Source organism: Heteronotia binoei, chromosome 21 (assembly GCF_032191835.1).
Source record: "Heteronotia binoei isolate CCM8104 ecotype False Entrance Well chromosome 21, APGP_CSIRO_Hbin_v1, whole genome shotgun sequence".
NCBI lineage: Eukaryota > Metazoa > Chordata > Lepidosauria > Squamata > Gekkonidae > Heteronotia > Heteronotia binoei.
In genome coordinates this window covers 58359823-58379313 of record NC_083243.1, presented here as the reverse complement: position 1 = coordinate 58379313, position 19491 = coordinate 58359823, and the positions used below count along the sequence as shown (strand labels likewise).

At 39.0% G+C, this 19491-nt stretch overlaps 2 protein-coding genes across 3 annotated transcripts in view; one reads left to right on the top strand and one right to left on the bottom strand.

Moving 5' to 3' along the window:
• LOC132589305 (uncharacterized) overlaps positions 1–13149 on the bottom strand; it is a 49844-nt gene extending 36695 nt beyond the window's left edge. The window contains exon 1 of the mRNA XM_060262013.1: positions 12921–13149. Within this exon, the coding sequence (XP_060117996.1) occupies positions 12921–13044 (124 nt within the window). The 5' untranslated portion in view covers positions 13045–13149. The remainder of the gene's footprint in view (positions 1–12920) is intronic.
• Positions 13150–14184: 1035 nt separating this feature from the next.
• Positions 14185–19491, top strand: part of SRP54 (signal recognition particle 54) — a 51107-nt gene continuing 45800 nt past the window's right edge. For both annotated transcript variants that reach the window (XM_060261313.1, XM_060261312.1), the window contains exons 1-2: positions 14185–14474; positions 17231–17340. In XM_060261313.1, the coding sequence (XP_060117296.1) occupies positions 17263–17340 (78 nt within the window). In that variant the 5' untranslated portion in view covers positions 14185–14474; positions 17231–17262. The remainder of the gene's footprint in view (positions 14475–17230; positions 17341–19491) is intronic.

Genomic DNA, 19491 nt, shown 5'->3' with positions numbered 1-19491 from the left:
GACCGCCGGCTTCTTTTCTTTTTCATGCTAACAATCTTTCAAAGCATCTTTTTTTCTACTACAACTATTAAAACGGAACCTTGCAAGTCTGATCTACAACTTTACCGACTACTGAAATCTGTATTTCAAAACCAACTTGGACTGTTCTGAAAGAGGGGGAGGAGGGGAACCCCTCCCCCAAAACAGAAGCTTCCAAAAGAAAAGAACAAACAGATTTGGGCTGACTTGGTTTAAAACTAAACAACATATCATATTACAACTTGAACACAGGCTGACTGATGTTAAAAGGGAAAAGTGAATTAGAGGACTTCTTGGGACTGAATTGAGTCAAATTGGAATGTAAGAGAAAAATATCTTTTAAGTGGAAATTTGAAAGGATTTGTTAATTTGGGACTTTGAGGTATTATTCCTTTCACTATTCTAGGTTAAACCAATTTTATTTGGTAACATATGGTAACAAATTATATTTCTTGCATCATTAATAACTTTTTATCTATCCCATATATTACTTTCTACCCACCTCTCCCCCCATTACTTGACCCCCGCCAGTGTTATTTACTTAAAGTACTAATGTTTAAAGGTACCCTTAACTAATAAAAACAAAAATTAATATTCTTTTTTTAAAGACTTAATCATTATCAAAAATTGTCCAATGTCCTTTTATTTTCCACTCTTTTTCTACATATCGTCTGAACTTTTTCTCTGGTATTTTTTCTTGCTTCCACAACAGCACATATAATGTTCTAGCAGTTGAAAGCAAGTACCAAATTATAGTTCTATCTTCTTTTGGAAATTTTTCCATTTGTAATCCCAACAGAAAAGTCTCTGCAACTTTCTTAAATTCATATCCCAAGATCCTAGAAATTTCTTGTTGACTCATCTGCCAATACTTTTTTGCTCTTTTGCAAGTCCACCACATATGGTAGAAAGAACCTTCATGTTTTTTACATTTCCAACATCTGTCTGGCATCTTATTTATTCATCTTTGCCAATTTCTTAGGAGTCATATACCATCTATACATCATTTTAAAACAGTTCTCTTTAATACTGACATGTCGAAAGCTTCACAGAGTTCTTTCACAAATATTCCCAAGTTTCCATCTGCATTTCTTTATTTACATTAATTGCCCACTTAATCATTTGAGATTTCACTACTTCATCTTCTGTAGACCATTTTAAAAGTAATTTATATAATTTTGAAATTAATTTTTCGTTGTCTCCAAGCAGAACTTTTCCCATTTCTGTTTGCTCTTTTCTTATTCCTTCAGTTTTAATATCATTCTTCACCAAGCTCTTTATTTGTTGCATTTGAAACCAATCATATTTATTATTCAGCTCTTCAGCAGTTTTCAATTCTATTTTGCCACTTTGTATTTTTAATAGTTGATTATATGACAACCACTTTTCTTCAACCGTCTCAGCTGTTATTTTTTATTTTTTTCTATTAATACAAAGTCCCGCCAACTCCCCATATTCTTGTATTTTAGCTAACAACAAAGGTGTAACTTGTATGGCGTTTTCATTTAAAAACATTATATAATCAGCGAAAGCTCTATATTTGTAAGTGAATCCTTTTATTCTTAATCCTTCTATATCTTTTTCTTCTTGTATCTGCATCAATAATATTTCAAGAGTCATTATAAACAACAATGGTGAAAGTGGACAACCTTGTCTAGTACCTTTGCTTATTTTCATATCTTCTGTAAGATCTGCATTTATGCATAACCTTGTGCTTTGTTCAGAATGTATTGCTTTTATTATTCTTATAAAGCTTTCTCCAAGCTCCATTTTTTCCATTACTGCAAACATAAAGTCCCAGTTTAAATTGTCAAATGCTTTCTCTGCATCTGCAAAGAATAATGCAACTTCTTTTTCTGGATGTCTTTCATAATATTCTACAATGTTTACAACAGTTCTAATATTGTGTCTTATTTGCCTTTTGGGAAGAAAACCTGCTTGATCTTCCTTTATAAAGTTTAAGAAATGTTCTTTAAGCCGTTCTGCCAAGATTCTTGTATATATTTTATAGTCATTATTTAATAACGAAATTGGTCTAGAATTTTTTACATTCGTGACATCTCTATCTTCCTTAGGTATCAACGAAATAACAGCTTCCTTCCATGTGTTTGGTATTTTCCCTTTTATTCTGATCGTATTCATCAACTTCTGCAACTCTGGTATTAATTCCTCTTTGAAAGTTTTAAAAAAATTAGCTGTATATCCATCTGGCCCAGGTACTTTTCCATTTTTCATTGTGTTGATTGCTGCTTCATTTGCTATTCTTTCGATTGGATCATTCAAAACTTTTCACATATTTTCAGTTAAGTTTATCTTTTGTAAATATTCATCCATCTTCTCATTCGTTAACACCTTTAAATAATTTGGCATAATACAATTCTCTTTTTATTCCCTCTTGGGTAACCACTTCTCTTCCATCTACCACAATTTTATTAATTTTATTTTCCCTCTTTTTTTCAATTGCCAAGCCAAGTACTTTCCCGGTTTATTTGCTCCCTCAAAGGTTTTCTGCTGCAATCTTTTCAAACTCCATTCCACTTCTTTTTTAACAAATGTCTCATATGAGTTTGTAATACTGTAATGTCCCTTATAATTTTCTTTTTCCTTGGCCTTTTTCTCAACTCCCCTTCTTTTTTCTTTATTTCATTTTGAATGTCCAACATCTGTTTCTCTTTTACTCTCTTGTCCTTATTATTCAAAGTAATCAATATTCCTCTCATTACTGCTTTAGAGGCATCCCAGACCATCTGAAATTCTATATCCTCTTTGTCATTCACTTGAAAGAAAGCTTTAGCTTCATTTTCTAGGTATGTCACTGTTTCTTTATTCTGTAGCAAATCTTCATTCAATCTTCTCAACTTCTTGGACAATTTTGTAATCCACATTATTGGGTTATGATCAGCCCCAATCTTAGGTAAAATCTCTATCTTCCTTGTTATAAGACCTAAATCTTTAGTTCCCCACAACATGTCAATTCTAGAAAAAGTTTTTATGTTTTGCTGAAAAAAAAAGTATAGTCCCGAACTTCAAGGTTAAATTTTCTCCATATATCTTCCAGATTAATATAAAAAATCACTCCCCTTTTCTTCTGTTCAGCCAATGAAAAAAATTCTACTCCCAATTGTTTATTCCATAAAAATTTATAATCCTTTTGTTTAATATGAACTTCTTGTTCATATTAAACAAAATTATATGTAAATATGCAAATTACATTACAATTTTGTTTCTTAATCCAATGAAATGTTACCCTTCTTTTTTGTGGTGAATTTAGTCCATTTACATTCCAAGACAATAATTTGTAATCCATCATGGTGCAAAATCTTTATTTTCTTCATAAAATCTACGCATTTCCTATACATTTGTAATTGTAATTCTTTTCCCCTGAAGTTCAAAACTCAAACCTTCAGGTATTATCCATCTGAACCTTATTCCATTGTCTCTTAATTTTTCTGTCAGTTTTTTATATGTTCTTCTATCATTTATCACTTGCTTTGGCAACTCCTTCATGATTCTTACTCTGCTGCCTCCCATGATCAATGTCTTTTCAAAATTTTTATTCATGATCCTTCCCACCATTTCCTTTGTCATAAATCTTATGACCACATCTCTTGGTAAGTTATTTTTTCTTGGCATAAAGTGAATTCACTCTATACATATAGTCATACATGTTTTTAGTCTCTTCAGGATCTTTCTCTAAAAATTTTGCAATTATTTTTATTATATAATCTTTTAGATCACCATCTTCTTTTTCAGGTACTCCTCTCAGATGTATCTGAATCTCTATCAATTTGCAGTCATGGATTGTCACTTTTTCTTGCATTTTCAACAAGGTGGAATCATATACTTTCATTCTACCTTCTACCTCCTGCACTTTCTTAGATGCTTCCTCTGTTTCCTTTCTGAGATCTTCCATTTCTTTTTTAAACTCTTCAACAATTTCTTTTTTCGATTCAGTTATCATCTCTCTCATACCTTTCATCATTCTGGCCTCCATTGCCTCTAATTGGTCCTGCATTTTTTCCAATGACGTAGCCCTAGTACGGGGTTGCTTGTGTTCTGACATTTAAAAAACAGCGAAAATTTGGACCCCACCAATTTCAACTTCAACTATCAGATTCAAAAGAATAGGACTTGCCTTTTATAACAAGCCTAATTCCGCCATCCTCAGAGCTCCCAAAGTCAAAATATTTATTTTTAAAGTTTTTAAATCCTTCAAAATGGTGGTCGTGAGTTTTTACTGCTCCTTACAATTTTTTCCCCTTTTAAAAATGTCTAAAGTCCACACAAATAATATGTCCAATAAAATTTATCTTCCTGTCCTCTTCAGCGTTAATTCCAACAATTTTTAATGTCCCGAACACTTTAAAAACATTATTTTAATTTTAACCTCCAAGCAATGGCCGCCGATGTTTCTCAATGGTGATATATTCCTAGAGTAGGTTTTCCATCCACTACTTCCTGCTTTACTTGCCAAGTCTCATTCACCCTGGTAAAGAGATCTCACGATACTTAACGTACTTCCTGTGTTGCTTGAATGTAATGCAGGTTTGTGACGATGGTGCTCTTTTTTCAAAAGCGCAAGTAGACCAAACAATAAATTCCTTTCCACTGTTTAGCACTATCCTTTATATTTACAAAGTCCAAATTTCAGCTCTTCCTCCCTTCTTCTTCCAAACTTTCTAGATTTTCATTTCCCACATTTTAAATTTATTCCATTAAGCTGTAAATAGTCCCGGAATGAAAGAGTAATCTGTACCTTCTCTTCCAATTATCCAAGTTCCCACGGGTCTTGCGTAACTTTAGATAACAATGTTCAAGAAGGTTAGGATTCTGTTGAGCTTATGTCAAATAAATGACTCTGAAAACTTCTGCAGATGATGAAAATGCAACTCTTCCCGGAAACCCCTCAAAGGAGCCCCCCCCCCCGGGACTCCCTTTTAGCCAAGGTAAATCTCCTCAAAGTTTCCTGTGCATACCTTGGACTAATCTCTAACTGAGAAAAGTAGGCAGTAGGCATTAATTTGCCTTCCACTACCCCGTCAGCTATTATTGAAGGCAGATACACAGGACAATTATACAAGGAGAGACTGTGTATTTGTGGGGACAATAAACCGGAAGATAGGGAGCATGTATTATTCCAATGTAAATTATATCAGCGTATTAGGGCTGATTATATACTCCCGATCTGTGCCAGCGTCCCTGGAAGAAATATTAGATTTCAGCTAGACAAATTATTGGCTGATAGGAACAAAGGAACCACTTTATGTGTGGCAAAATTTGCTTCGCGAGCTATAAGTCTCCGGAAGCATTTCTTAAGGGAAATACCCAACTGAACGCCTTGGTTCTGGAATTTAATCAGTATTTTTGGGGAGGAAATTATATTTTATACTGTCTATGTTTTATTCTCATTATAGTATTGCCTAATTATATTTTATACTGTCTATGTTTTATTCCCATTATAGTATTGCCTGACTGTATCTTATTAAGTTATTTGTATTTAATTGATTGGTCTTTGACCGTATTAAACTTTCATTCATTCCACTACCCCGAACAGAAGTTCCAGCTCGACATTTTCCTCCCCCGGAAGTCCTCTTTTTATTCCTTCTTCATCTACCACCTCTCTTCCATCCACGACAATTTTATTAATAATTTAACTTTCTCTCTTTTTCTTCAGTTGCCAGGCCAAATATTTTCCAGGTTTGTTTGCTCCCTCGAAAGATTTCTGCTGCAGTCTTTTCAGATTCTATTCCAGTTCTTTATTTAACAAATGTCTCATTTGTGTTTATAATACTGTAATCTCCTGTGACGGAAAGCTAGGGGTTAACCAGAAACTGAAGACGCACGGGGCCTGCGTCAGGTGACCTGAGGGTGGGGGCAAGTTGCTTGGAGCTCTCAGGGAGGGAAAGTGGTTGAGTGACCGAATCTGCTGAGGCCACCAATTAGGCCGAATTAGGCCTAATTAGGCCGAATCTGCTGAGGCCACTGCTGCCACCAATTATAGCAGCACCCGCCTCACGGCCTCACTGGATCTCTTTCTTTCAGTCTCTTCGGGGTATTTTACTTTATTTGATGGAAATATAATTCACTTCATAGGGGACCACAGCAGCTTTGTTTGTTTTCCCAAAAATATAGGCTCTCGAGAACTTTAACTTAAACCACAGATTTATTATAACACAAAGTCTTTAAACTGGGGATATGGGAGTTATTTACACAGGCTAACACGTTGCTCAGTTGGTTCAGGCTTTACATTAACTTTTTCTTTCTTTTGAGTCTCTCAGTTACATAGTTCACAGTTTCTCTATAACTTGCTCTCCACCTCTAGCCAAGGTCTGGCCTCTTGGGAATGATGTGCCAAGTCTCACCCCTCGACTGGAGCCACTACTACCAGTCCTTCTGGTGTCTCAGACCCACATCCGCTCCCTCAACCACCTCACTAGATCTTCAGAGTTGTCTATAGGTGTCTGTGACTGTTCAGGTCTTGACTGACTCACACTTGTTCCTCACACACAGCCCTCTTGGCTGGTTTTGTCGAGCTTGCAGTCTCTGGAAGACTTTCCCGCCACTGTCTCAAGCTCCTTCACAGGATCAGCTGTCCCCTCAGCCTCGGTCAGGCACGAACTGACCCACTCAGTCTCTGTCAGGCTCCAACACTGACAGACTTCTGACAGGCCCCAACTCTGTCAGACACCAACTGACTGAATGACTGCCTCAGCAGATTCGGTCACTCAACCACTTTCCCTCCCTGAGAGCTCCGGGCACCTTGCCCCCACCCTCAGGTCACCTGACGCAGGCCCTGTGCGTCTTCAGTTTCTGGTTAACCCCTAGCTTTCCGTCACATCTCCCTTTTGCCCTCTTATCTTTGTTATTCAATGTAATCAATAGTCCTCTCATTACTGCTTTATAAGCATCCTAGACCGTCTGATATATCCTCTTTATCGTTTATTTGGAAGAAAGCTTTAGTTTCATTTTCTAGAGATGTCACTATTTCTTTATTCTGTAGTAAATCTTCATTCAATCTCCATCTTCTCAATTTCTTAGACAATTTTGTAATCCACATTATTGGGTTATGGACAGCCCCAATTTTAGGTAAAATCTCTATTTTCTTTGTTATAAGGCCTAAGTCTTTAGTGCCCCACAACATGTCAATTCTGGAAAAAGTTTTTTATCTTGCTGAAAAAAAGGTATAATCCCGCACTTCAGGATTAAATTTCCTCCATATATCCTCCAAATTTTCTTGTTTGACCAATTCAAAGAAAGACTTTGGCAATTTTCCTTATTATTTTTTTTACCCCCAGACCTATCCAGTGTATTCTTAATTATTCCATTAAAGTCCCCCATTATCAAAACTTGGTCATAAGTCAGTTCATCAAATTGTTGTATAATGTCTTTTTAAAAAGCATCCTTTGCACCATTTGATGCATACAATCCCAATAACAATTGTTTTTTTGCATTTAATATTATTTCTACCGCTACAAATCTTCCATCTTTATCTTTAAACACTAATTTTGGCTCCAATTCTTGTTTAATATAGAAAATCACTCCCCTTTTCTTCTGTACAGCCAATGAATAAAATTTTAGTCCCAATTGTTTATTCCATAAAAATTTGTAATCCTTTTGTTTGATATGCACTTCTTGTAAACAAACTATATTACAATTTTGCTTTTTAATCCAATGAAACATTGCCTTTCTTTTTTGTTCCAAGATAATAATTTGTAATCCATTATGGTGTAAATTCTTTATGTTCTTCATAAAACCTACACAGTTCCTGTGTGCTTGTAATTGTAATCCTTTTTCCTTGCAACTCAAAGCTCAGACCTTCAGGTATTATCCATCTATACCTCATTTCATTGTCATGTAATTTTTCTGTCAATTTTTTGTATGCTTTTCTGTCATTTATCACTTGTCTTGGCAATTCTTTCATGATTCTTACTCTGCTGCCTCCCACTATAAATGTCTTTTCAAAATTTTTATTCAAGATTTTTCCCACCATTTCTTTTGTTATATATCTTATAACCAAATCCCTTGGTAGATTATTTTTCTTGGCATATAGTGAGTTCACTCTATACATATAGTCATACATGCGTCTAGTTCCTTCAGGATCTTCCTCCAAAAATTCTGCAATTATTCTTATTATATATCCTTTCAAATCAGTCTCTTCATCCTCAGGTACTCCTCTCAGACGTATCTGGGTTTCCATCAAATTGAAGTCATGAATTGCCACCTTTTCTTGCATTTTTAGCAAGGTGGAATCATGTACTTTCACTCTCTCTTCCACCTCTTGCACTTTGATGTTACCAGTCTCATTTCTGAGATCTTCTATATCTTTCCTTAGCTCTTCAATGTCTTTTCTAATTTCTTTTTTAGAAGCAGTTATGTCTCTCACCCCTTTCATCATCCTGGCTTCCATTGCTTCTAATTGCTCTTGCATTTTCTCCATTGAGGTAGTCCTTGCACGGGTTAACTAATGCTCTGACATTTAAAAAACACCGAAAATTTTTACCTCTCCAAATTAAATTTAAACTACAGGTTTGATAGAGTAAGGTTTGCCCTTTTCAATAAGCCTAATTTCACCGTCCTCAGAGCCTCCTGGGCTCAGATATTAAATTTTAAAGTTTTTATTTCTTCTAAAATGGCGGTCGTGACTTTCTGCTTCCCTTTAAAAAAAATTTCCTTCAAAGGGCTTCTAAAATAATTATCAGAGATAATGTCCCATAGTATTTACCTTATAATTGTCACCTCTGTCAGCTTCACCAATTTTTAATGTCCCGAACACTTTAAAAACTTTGTTTAAATTTTGACCTCCTAGTAATGGTCGCCGATGTTTTTCTATGATATTATAGTCCTAGAGTAGGCTAGCTGCTTAAACGATTTTCCTTTTCCATCCGACACTTCCTGCTTTTCTTGCCACCAAATCCCGTTTTCACTGGTAAAAAGATCTCGCAATGTTTGATGTATTTCCAGTGTTGACTGTGAAAGCTGTAAATCTGTGACGATGGGGCTTTTTCACCAAAACCGCAAGCAGACAAAACAATAAATTCCTTTCCACTTTTTAGCACTGTCCTTTAAATTTACAAAGTTCAAATTTCGCCCCTTCTCCCCTTTTTCTTCCAAGCTTTCTGAATCTCTATTTCCCACATTCTGATTTTATTTTGTTTAACTTTAAATAGTCCCAGAATGAAGACAGTCACCAGTACCTTTTTCTGCAGTTATCCAGATCCAACACCGGTCTTGTATAGCTTTAGATGTTTAGCAGTCTCAAAGAAGGTTAGGATCCTGTCGAGCTTATGTCAAATAAATGACTCTGGAAACTTCTGCAGATGATGAATACGCAACTTGTCTCTGGAGACCACTCAAAGGAGCCCCCCCCCCCAGGACTTCCTTTTAGCAAAGGCAAATCTCCTCAGTTTCCTGTGCATATCTTGGACTGATCTCTGACTGAGAAAAGTAGGCAGTAGGCATTAAATTGCCCTCCACTACCCCGAACAGAAGCCCCAGCCTGCTCCCCTTCTGAGAAGCAATTCAGCTTGACATATTCCAACCCCGGAAGTCTATTCAGCTTTCACTATTGAACTGAATTATTTTGTGGAAAGATGACACAGCAAGTAAAAATGGATGACTTTATGGCTACCTTATCCTCTATAAAACATGGAATTGGTTGCTTAAAGTAGTTGATAATAGATGGGATGCAGAAGTTTCTGGTTAAATGTAATGAGTGAAATTATACAGGAGCAGATAGACCAAGACAATCAAGATCTTCCTAAAGAGCTGGGAAAAGTGAACAAACAAGTATCTGAAAATGTTTTGTGTGATCTCAAAATGGCAATGACATACGCAGTTTCACAGCAGAAATCCAAACTACAACCTATCAAGATTAACACAAAGGGGAGTGACTTTGTTTTTGCTTCAATGCTTCTTATTGTACTGAAGAGCAACTTAAGGGGAGAACTGGCAGATTCAACAAAAATCCACAGTTCTATGACAATCTCCAAGACAATTAAAACTTGGAAAAATTTCAAAAAGAAAAGACTATGAGTTCTGGCGTCTTCACTTGGATAACACCGGCATATCTTCATGGAATTGGTATATTATTTTGAGATGGAAATTTGGATCTTTAGGGCTTTATCATTTATTTTTAAATTTTTCAATTGGATGGTATAAATAAAAGTCTAAACCAGGGGATTTGTAGGTTTGTATGGACATTAAATTAAAAATAAGGAATTGGATGGAAAAATAGGCTAAAATTTAGGAAATGGTGATAAAGATACAGAGAAGGTTTTAAAAGCATTTTTTATAAAGAGGGTGTTTCTTTAAAAAACTTAAAGTACACTGGGGAGAAAATATTAAAAGGATAAAACAATAGCTAATAAATTATAGAGACAAATATTTTGAATAGCTAAAGGAATATTTTATATTTTATTTCTAGAACCTAAATCCTCAGTGAACCTAGTCTTTTGGAGTTTTTTAAGGTTAACAAGGATGTGTATGAGAGTGGTCCAATTAACACCATATGCTTAGACTTCCAACAGGCTTTGGACAAGGTATCATATCAAAAACTCCTGAAGAAGCTTGGTGTCAAGTGCCGATATTTCTCAATAAGCAGTCTTTTGTTTTAAATCAAAGCTGTTTTATTGTTAGAAATTCAGAATCTATACCAAGGACACAAGCCTTGGGAGTAATGACGTATACAGGGTTACACAGTTGCTATATAGGTTATCTTTAAAGGTTACATTACAGATGCATACTTGAGTCACGGGTTCAAAGGTTACTAAACACTATCTTTTATTACTAAGGAATTTAGGCTATTAAAAACATCTCCCATTCTCACACTTCTTTAGCAGAAGATAAGAGTTGTCTGTGTGAACCTGTGGGAAAGGTGACTTGAAAGTGGTACCAGCCAGGCTGTAACATAAACATCCTTGGGCCAGATGGATTTATTACTTGCCTAATGGTTGTAAATACGGGGGGAGCAGTAGAGAGCTCGTGACCAGCTCTTCGTCTAAGAAACAATTATGTTACAAAAATTAGAGTGCTTGACTTGGCAGTCATGGCATACAAGGATGGATCCTGCTATGAATTCAAAATTGATTAGCAGAAAATAGAGAGTAGGAATAAATGGACAGAGAAGTTAGTAGTGAGCCCTACAATTATCAGCATTAGGACTGGTGCTGTTTAATTTGCTCATAAATTCAGGAATTCAGGATCAACATTGTAGCAGCCAAGTTTGTAGGATGGTGAAAACCAAGGATACTATGAATAGTTACAAAAAAAAAATCTTTCAAAGTTGGGTGCATTAGCAATTTAGTGATGAATGAAGCTCAGTGTGGTTAAATAAAAGGAAGCAGCACACTGGAACAAAACAAAAAAAATCCTGACTTCAAATATATGCTTTTAGTGTCTGAACTGGTTGAGACTGAAAGGGAAAGAGATCTTGCAGCTGTAGTAGATGGCTCAATGAAAATGTCAACACTGTGTAGAAGCAGTGAAGAGGCTGAGAATTACCAGAAGGACTGAATATAAAACAGCCTATATTATAATGCCCCTGCATAGATCTATGGTGCAGCCTCATTTGGAACACTGTACCGTTCTGGTTGGTTTTGCTCAAAAAAGAAACTACAGGGCTGGAAAAAATGCAGAAGAAAACCAAGATGATGAAGTGGTTGAAGCACGTTTCCAAAAAGAAAAAGCCCCCCCCCCAAAAGGAGGGGGGAATTTTCCGAGTTTTGGTGTGTTTTTTAAAAGTAAACAATCAGGAACATGACAGAGATCCATAAAATTCTGCATGGGGCAGACAGAGTGGATGGAGATTTTTTTCTCACTCTCCCAAAAATTCAGTGGCACCCAATGAAATTGATGGGCAACAGATTCAGGACAGATGAAAGGATATCGGTTATGTATTGTTTTACTGTGTTCTATTGCCTGAGCTTGATGCAGGCACTCCTTGCAAACCAGGATCCTAAAAGCCTGGAAGAACTGGCCAATCAGGATGCTAGGCATATAAAACTTGTAACAAAGAGAATCAAATGAAGGATTACAGAGTGAGCCAACAGGTGTAACTGTGGCCTGCTAGAGAGGCGTGGTTAACGATGGCCAGATTGTATATAGTTGCAGTTTTGGCTATGTTCCTCTGTGACTGTTTCTTTTTGCAATAAAGTGTTCTTGGTGGAATTACAGCTGGCTGAACTCACTTTATTTCAATATCCTTTTTATCTTAAATTATGATTAAATTGAATTTATTGCCATCAGATGTCACGATGGTCATGATCATAGGATGGCTTTAAAAGGGACAACAGATTCATACAGAAGTCCATCAATGACTGATAGCCACACTGAGTGAAGGAACCCTCCACGCAGCAAGCCTCTAAACACCAGTGCTAGGAGACCAAGGTAAGGCTTGGTGTCTCTATACCTTGCATGTTGGCCCTCAAAGAAAACTAGACTACTAGCCTGATCCAGTAAAACTCTTATGTTCTCTTCCTTTAACAGCAGCAAGGCTAACAGTTTTGCTAGTCTCCTCCAATTTTTCCTTTATATCTACTTACACACTACAATCCTAAATATATTTTGGGGGACCAAGCCACATTAAATAAAATGGGACTTCCTTCTGAGCAGTTCTGCTTAGGATTGGTCTCTAAAACATTCGTTTTGCAGGCTTCCAAAGGAAATAAAAGGGTCCAGGTCAAAACCACTCAATTTAGAACAGAATATCTTATAAAGCATGCCAGCAAATATAAGTAGCTGCGTCAGGATAAACTACAGCCACATAAAACATAAACTGCATAAAATAAAACTCATTCAAGTTTTACAGCAGCAATAAAAGTTAATTATACACGAATCCCGAGTCCCTAGCCCAAGACACTTGTGACAGGCAAATACGGAAATAAGAAAGGAGAAACGTCGCTTACTGGTTGTTCTCATCCAATGCAATAGGCGGGGCACCTCTTCTCCGCGCGCACCCTCCAGCACCTTCAAAATAGCCAAGCGAGCGGATGAAAAATCCATCCTTAGCCTCTTGTCCGTACTGCGCATGCTTAGGAACTCCGCCTTTCCTGTATAATCAGCCTGAAGGCGGGAGTTTACGAAAATCACGGTGACAGCGTTCTCATCTGTGTGCGCATGCGTGGAGCTCCTCTCCCTCCCTCCCCAATAAGCCCCTTCCCTGATATAGCACGAAAGATGAAAATGCCGCTCACTTTAGAGCCGGAAGACAGGAGGGCCTGGCGTGACTTTGTCCATGGGGTCGCAAAGAGTGGGACTTGACTGTGCGACTGAACACCACCAAATGCTGCGACTGCGATAGCTTGTACCCAAAATGTAGCTGGTAGGATTGGCCGAGATGAGGAGCAAAAGTTTGGAAAACTGAAAATGAAACCCCAAATTCTCGAATAAAGTGTTCGGGGGTAGAGATTTTTCATTGTAGGACAAAGAATGCTGTTCAAATAACTACAGAGCCAATGAATCCCCCTCCCCGGTTCATCCCCCTACCCCGCGCTTGATTTACAGGCTACCTTTATTTCAGCTCTTGTTGTTGTTGTTCAATCGCACAGTCGAGTCAGGCTCTGCGACCCCATGGACAAAGTCGCGCCAGGCCCTCCTGTCTTCCACCATCCTCCGAAGCCTGCTCAAATTCGCGTCTGTGACATCAGTAACACTGTCCAGCCATCTCATCTTTTGCCGCCCCCTTCTTCTTTTGCCTTGTCTTTCCCAGCATCAGGATCTTCTCCAGGGAGTGCTTCCTTCTCATTTGGTGGCCAAAGTATTCGAGCTTCAGCTTCAGCATCTGACCTTCCAGGGAACAGTTTGGGTTGATTTCCCTTAGTTTCAGCTCTTGGAAACCATCAAATTCTCGCTGAGAAGAAAGATTGAAGGTATGAGCCATTATCTCCTATTTTAAAAACCTTTGCAACAGCAAAGCCCAGGAGCTCTCCCCAATTAAGTCTAACACTGACTTTGTAATATTAGTTTATGTTCCAATAAACTCTCAGCTCATAAGCCCTCATATTAAAAACAACAGTCTTCCCACTTCAATTCTAACAAGGAGCAGTTTTAAACATCCAATCCTTAGCCTACAATCCTCATTGAGCAGCGGGATTCTGCGTTCTAATCCTCCTCCTTCCTTGGGCGTTTTCGACTAAGAACCCGAAGTGTGGGCTATTCAACACTCCTTTCTTCACTCCTAACACGAAGTAGGCGGGCTCACCGGGATGCCCTGGAAGCGGAAGTGCTTTTTAAAAGGAAAATGGTAACTCCGTAGGCTCCGTGCAGTGGTGACGTGACATTCGCCTTGATTCTTTGGCTGGGGGAGGATAGAGCTGAGGAAGCGGCTGGTGTTGCCTGGGCTCTTGTCAACGACTTCGTGAGGGCGGCTCTGAGGGTCGAGACTAGCTGTTGCGTGACCCTCTCGGCGGGGCCAGGCCGAGCCGGGCCGCCGCTTCAGAGGCGAAACTCTTCTGTTCCCGGTGAGCTCCTGTGCGGAGTGGGAGAGTTGTGGGACGCTGTTTCGTCCCGCGAGGTCTCCACTTGGCCACAACTTTCCCGCTTTGTATCCGGTTGTCTTTTCTCGTCTTGGCCCATTTGTAACAGCTGGACAGCTGTTCTTGTAATTCCACTGGAGCAGCAGTTGTGACGCCATAATGTGCCCCAGTGAATTGGCAAATGCAAAGTAGCCTCTGCGGTGGCGGTGCTTAAGCCTTTGGAGTACCTTTCTTCCTATGTACATGCTTGCAGCTTTGCTTACTCTTCTAAGTCGTGGAGACGATACCTTTCCTTTCCTTTCCCCTTTGCATAGTCCAGGAATGAGAGCTGGCATCTACAGCAGACTTTAAAATTCAACCCTGCTGAACTGTAAGCAGTGTCTGTGGATAGGACTTCTCATGGTTCTTTTTTTTAATATCTGCATGGTGTGCTTTGCCATTTCCAGCATGCATTGCAGTTTTGTTTGCTGATTTTGGTTGGGTAGTTAGTATGTGTGGAAATTTATCAGCTTGTGGACTTATTCTGCAACTGATTCTGTTCTTAGCTATTCCTGGTTACACAGAGATACATCTGTACAATTAGAGACAGTGGTTTGGCTTTGGTCAATGAATTCAGGGTGCTTGATTAACTGTGACCCAGAAACTACAGTCAGATCCAACTTGTTTAGCATAAGAACCACATAGAATATACATCAGATGTTTGAGAGCTGCAAGACATGAACGTTAGATGTTTGACAGCGGGAAGGAAAACAAAACAAATAGATGGGAGAGAGTGAGGGGCAGAAAGAAAGCAACTTTAACTTTAAATGTGTTCTCCAGGCCAGCTGACTGGATGGTGGGGGCTTCAAGAGCCACACAATATGTGCGAAACAGCCACATGTGGTTCCCAAGTCACAGTTTGGCCACCTGGTCAGATTAGTACTTTGTACTTATTTTTCCCAAAATGTGTAGCTAGACATGTCAAATTTATTATGTGATCCATTTAAGCAGAGGTCATATGCAGATAGATCCAAGTTCCATACTAAGCTTTCATGTTCTTTTTCACTTTGTCAGAGAATGCTCATCAGTATATTTAAAGATACTGGACAATCCTGTTAGTTCCTAAATATCACAGGTATACCTGACATAAAGGGAAGAAAGCATGTAGATATGGCAGGCAACAGGGAAGGAAGTCACAAGCAATTATTGTTATTTACAGATAGCTCTTTTCACTAGAAAGAAAAGCAAACAGATATTCAAGCAGCTTCTTGTTTGATAGAAGCTGAGATGAAATGGGAGCTTTTCTTACCACTGAGTAGCTTGTTACTTCAGCTATTTTCTAAAATAAGTATATTCATATGTGAGCATGTTAAAAGGAGGGCGTAAATGTGCATGTGTGGTTTTTTCCTCCCACAGTGACTGAATGGATATGGATGCCTTTTTTTGGAGTTGTAGGTCATAATTTTAACATTTGGGTTAAAATGCCTTTGTGTTTTGAGGAATCATGTTTTTCCTTTTAAACAAGTTGTTATAATATTGTGTTCCAAATTGTACTTGGTGTTAAATTTTGTCTAAATTTTTGCTTAGCACCTAGAAATACTTGGGAAACTTCTTTAATGTTGATTTATTGCAAGATTTCTCACACCAACAGCTCAGTATAATTTATGCCACACTTGAGTTGTCTTGCTTGTTGACTTTCTCTTTCTGTTGTCAAATGTAGAGACTGCAGAGAAAGGATGTTGATTCTTTCTACTAGAAATACTAGGAAATCTAAAATCAGAGGTATCCATTCTTTCTCTGTGTACTGCACCTTTCCTCTAAGTTTCTTCAGGTGAGAGATGACTGACCTAAGGGCACATAGCAAGCTTAAATGATGAGCAGGGACTTGGCTCTCAGACTGCATGACAAAGTGGGACAATGGGGGTCCAAACAGAGTTGCTAGTGATGATGAGAAATTTGGTTTGGCTGATCAGTAAGGAAAGCCTCCAGTATGCGCCATCACAGGAGTGGCATGTTGAATAATTTCATATTATCTTGAGGTTTCGCGGATTCATGATATCTAACAGAAAAATAACATAGGCTAGGCTGTAAGATATTATTTTCTGTTATTTCTAATTAAATAACTCTTGTCACAGTTCAGTGATTAGAGGGAAGCTTTCTGGCTCACATATAGAATCCAAGCCAAAAAGGGATTTGGGGCCAGTAATGCTTGACTTTGTATTGAATGCAAGCAATATGAGCCACTGGAAGAAGAAAATATTGGATTTATATCCTGCCCTCCACTCCGAATCTCAGAGCGGCTCACAATCTCCTTTATCTTCCTCCCCCACAACAGACACCCCGTGAGGCAGGTGGAGCTGAGAGTGCTCTCACAGCAACTGCTCTTTCAAGGACAACTTCTGCCAGAGCTATGGCTGACCCAAGGCCATTCCAGCAGGTGCAAGTGGAGGAGGGGGAATCAAATCTGGTTCTCCCAGATAAGAGTCTGCACACTTAGCCACAGCACCAAACTGGAGTTCTCACTGCAAACATGAATTTTGGCAGCATCTCTAATAAGCTTCTCGACTGAAAAATGGTACTATCACTAGGAACAGCTTCCAGGGCCTATATTTCACTAGCACTCTTGTTGCTTAGTTTTATACAAAATTGAAAGTCATATTCTAGTTCTGAAAACAGTTTTATGTTCTGAAAAATAACATATTTACTCACATTTGAGAGGGAGCACCAGGAACAACTAACATTCTTCTATTGTTTATTTACAGATCACATTTGAATTGTCTTTGAAGCCGCCAAAATGGTTTTAGCAGATCTTGGGAGAAAAATAACCTCAGCGTTGCGCTCACTGAGCAATGCTACAATTATCAATGAAGAGGTATGTAATGTTCACATATATGATACAGTTATAATACTGGTTAGAAGACAAGATTACCATAAGGGTTTGTTCACTGTCATGATTAATTTGATGAACAAAAAGATGGCCCACATTGAAGGATTGAGGTTGAAACTGAGCAAACTATTAATCATGTGGAAATTTCTTTAAAACTAGCTTTGTGGACACTCTCGTTGCATGAGGGAGATGATCTCCTGAAGCCATTTACTAACTCACACTTGCATGGTCCTGTACTCTAAAATCCAGAGAAAAGAAACATATGGTAACACTTAGCTTAATACATATGCTTATTAGTGCCAGATGATGGTGTGTTGGTGCAGTTTGGCAATGTATGAATGATCCTTGTGCTCACATTCCTCCCCACTCCCTGCATTCTTTTCATCATTGGACACATTAATTTCTATGTTCCTTAGTTTCTACCTGATCATTTTGCCTATTTTTTTTTTCTGGGAATATGTGTTATCCAGTTATTTAGTTCCGTTTACTAATTGGTCAAGCTTTAATCTGATTTTTGGGATCATCTAAACAAATATGTCTTCTTTGTATTTCATCTTGACCTCTCTTGCAGCTATCTCTCAGTCCACTATTCATGTCTGCGTAGTTGAACAACAATACACTGATAATTTTTTACAGTATTTTTCATCTAATAAATGTCACTGCTTTGAAAACTCAGTGGAATTATTTATTTTGCCATCAGCATGTGTGGTGTTTTATAGAATGCAAGTGGGTTAATTCTACCCCCAGGATATTATAATCTAAATTTTAAGCTAACAGAGAACAAAAGGAAGAGGAGGCAAGGATAAACAGGAAAAATGTACATTCAATTTAATCTTCTCAAAGCTAGGCTCAGAAAAGGGAGTGGGGGCCTAACAGTTGAGTCCAAAGAATAATTTCCTAGAAACAAGCCCCATTGAGTAGGTCTGTTTAGGATTGTACCATAAGTGGTTTTGCCAGAAGTTTCACTTCATTTGGGTGGAGAGGCCCAGCAGCTAAAAAATGTGGTGTGAGGGGGGGCCGCGGGGTTTGACTGTGAGAGGCTTGAACTTGGCCCCCCAATGCCTCCTATCTGCTGGGCTTTCCGGCCAGCCAGCCCACCCGGCCTGGCACTTCCTCAGTAGCTTTCCTCCAGTGTCCCATTCTGAGGGCTTCTTCCTTCAGGCAGGCTGGCCAGGAGCTTGTCCAGCTGTGCCCAGCCTGAAGCCAGAACTCGGCTGCCACTCCTGCTGGACCCGGGGCAAGCAAGTGGGCAAGGGGCTGCTGCAGCCAGCGAGCAGATGAAGGGGTGCCATGAGCGAAAGATGCTGCCACTGCTGCCGGCGGAGAGACAGCCTGGCCCAGGCATACCCCAGATTGCCAGGGCCAGACGGACAGGAGAGGGCTTGCCCTGGTGGGACTATGCGCCCGCATTGCCCTGGGAGGGGCACTTCCTTGGCTGCGGTGCTCGGGTCCCCAGGCTGGCCTCTCTCGTGGGGCAGAGGAGAGGAAGAGGGTGGTGGTGGCACATTCTGCTTGTTTCTCCCTCCCTTTAATGTGGGTCCTGGAGGCCAATGGAGAGGCCCTATATAGAGAAGGGCCCCCCCCTTAGCTACGGGCCTGGGTTTCAACAACAACAACAATTTTTATTTGTATCCCGCCCTCCCCGCCGGAGCAGGATCAGGGTGGCTAACAACATTATTTCATACATTAATCATACAATCAATAAAACTACTACATTGACAGTTTAATTAAAATTCTAATTAAAATTCTAAAATTAATAAAATTAATAAAATATATACTGGTGCTATGGTTACGTTTACATTTATGATGGCGAGTTCTTTAGCAGTTTCCCTCTTAATCGGTGAAGGCCAACCGGAAGAGGGTAGTCTTGCAGGCCCTGTGGAACTGTTCAAGGTCCCGCAGGGCCCGCATTTCCTCTGGAAGTTGGTTCCACAGGCGTGGAGCCATGGTAGAGAAAGCTCGGTTGCAGGTGCTTTGCAACTTCACCTCTTTCGGCCCGGGAATGTTCAGCAGGTTTTTCCCAGCTGACCTCAGTGCTCTCTGGGGTTCATACGGGGAGAGACGGTCCCTAAGGTAGGCAGGTCCTCGACCATATAGGGCTTTAAAGGTAATAACCAGCACTTTGTAACGAATCCG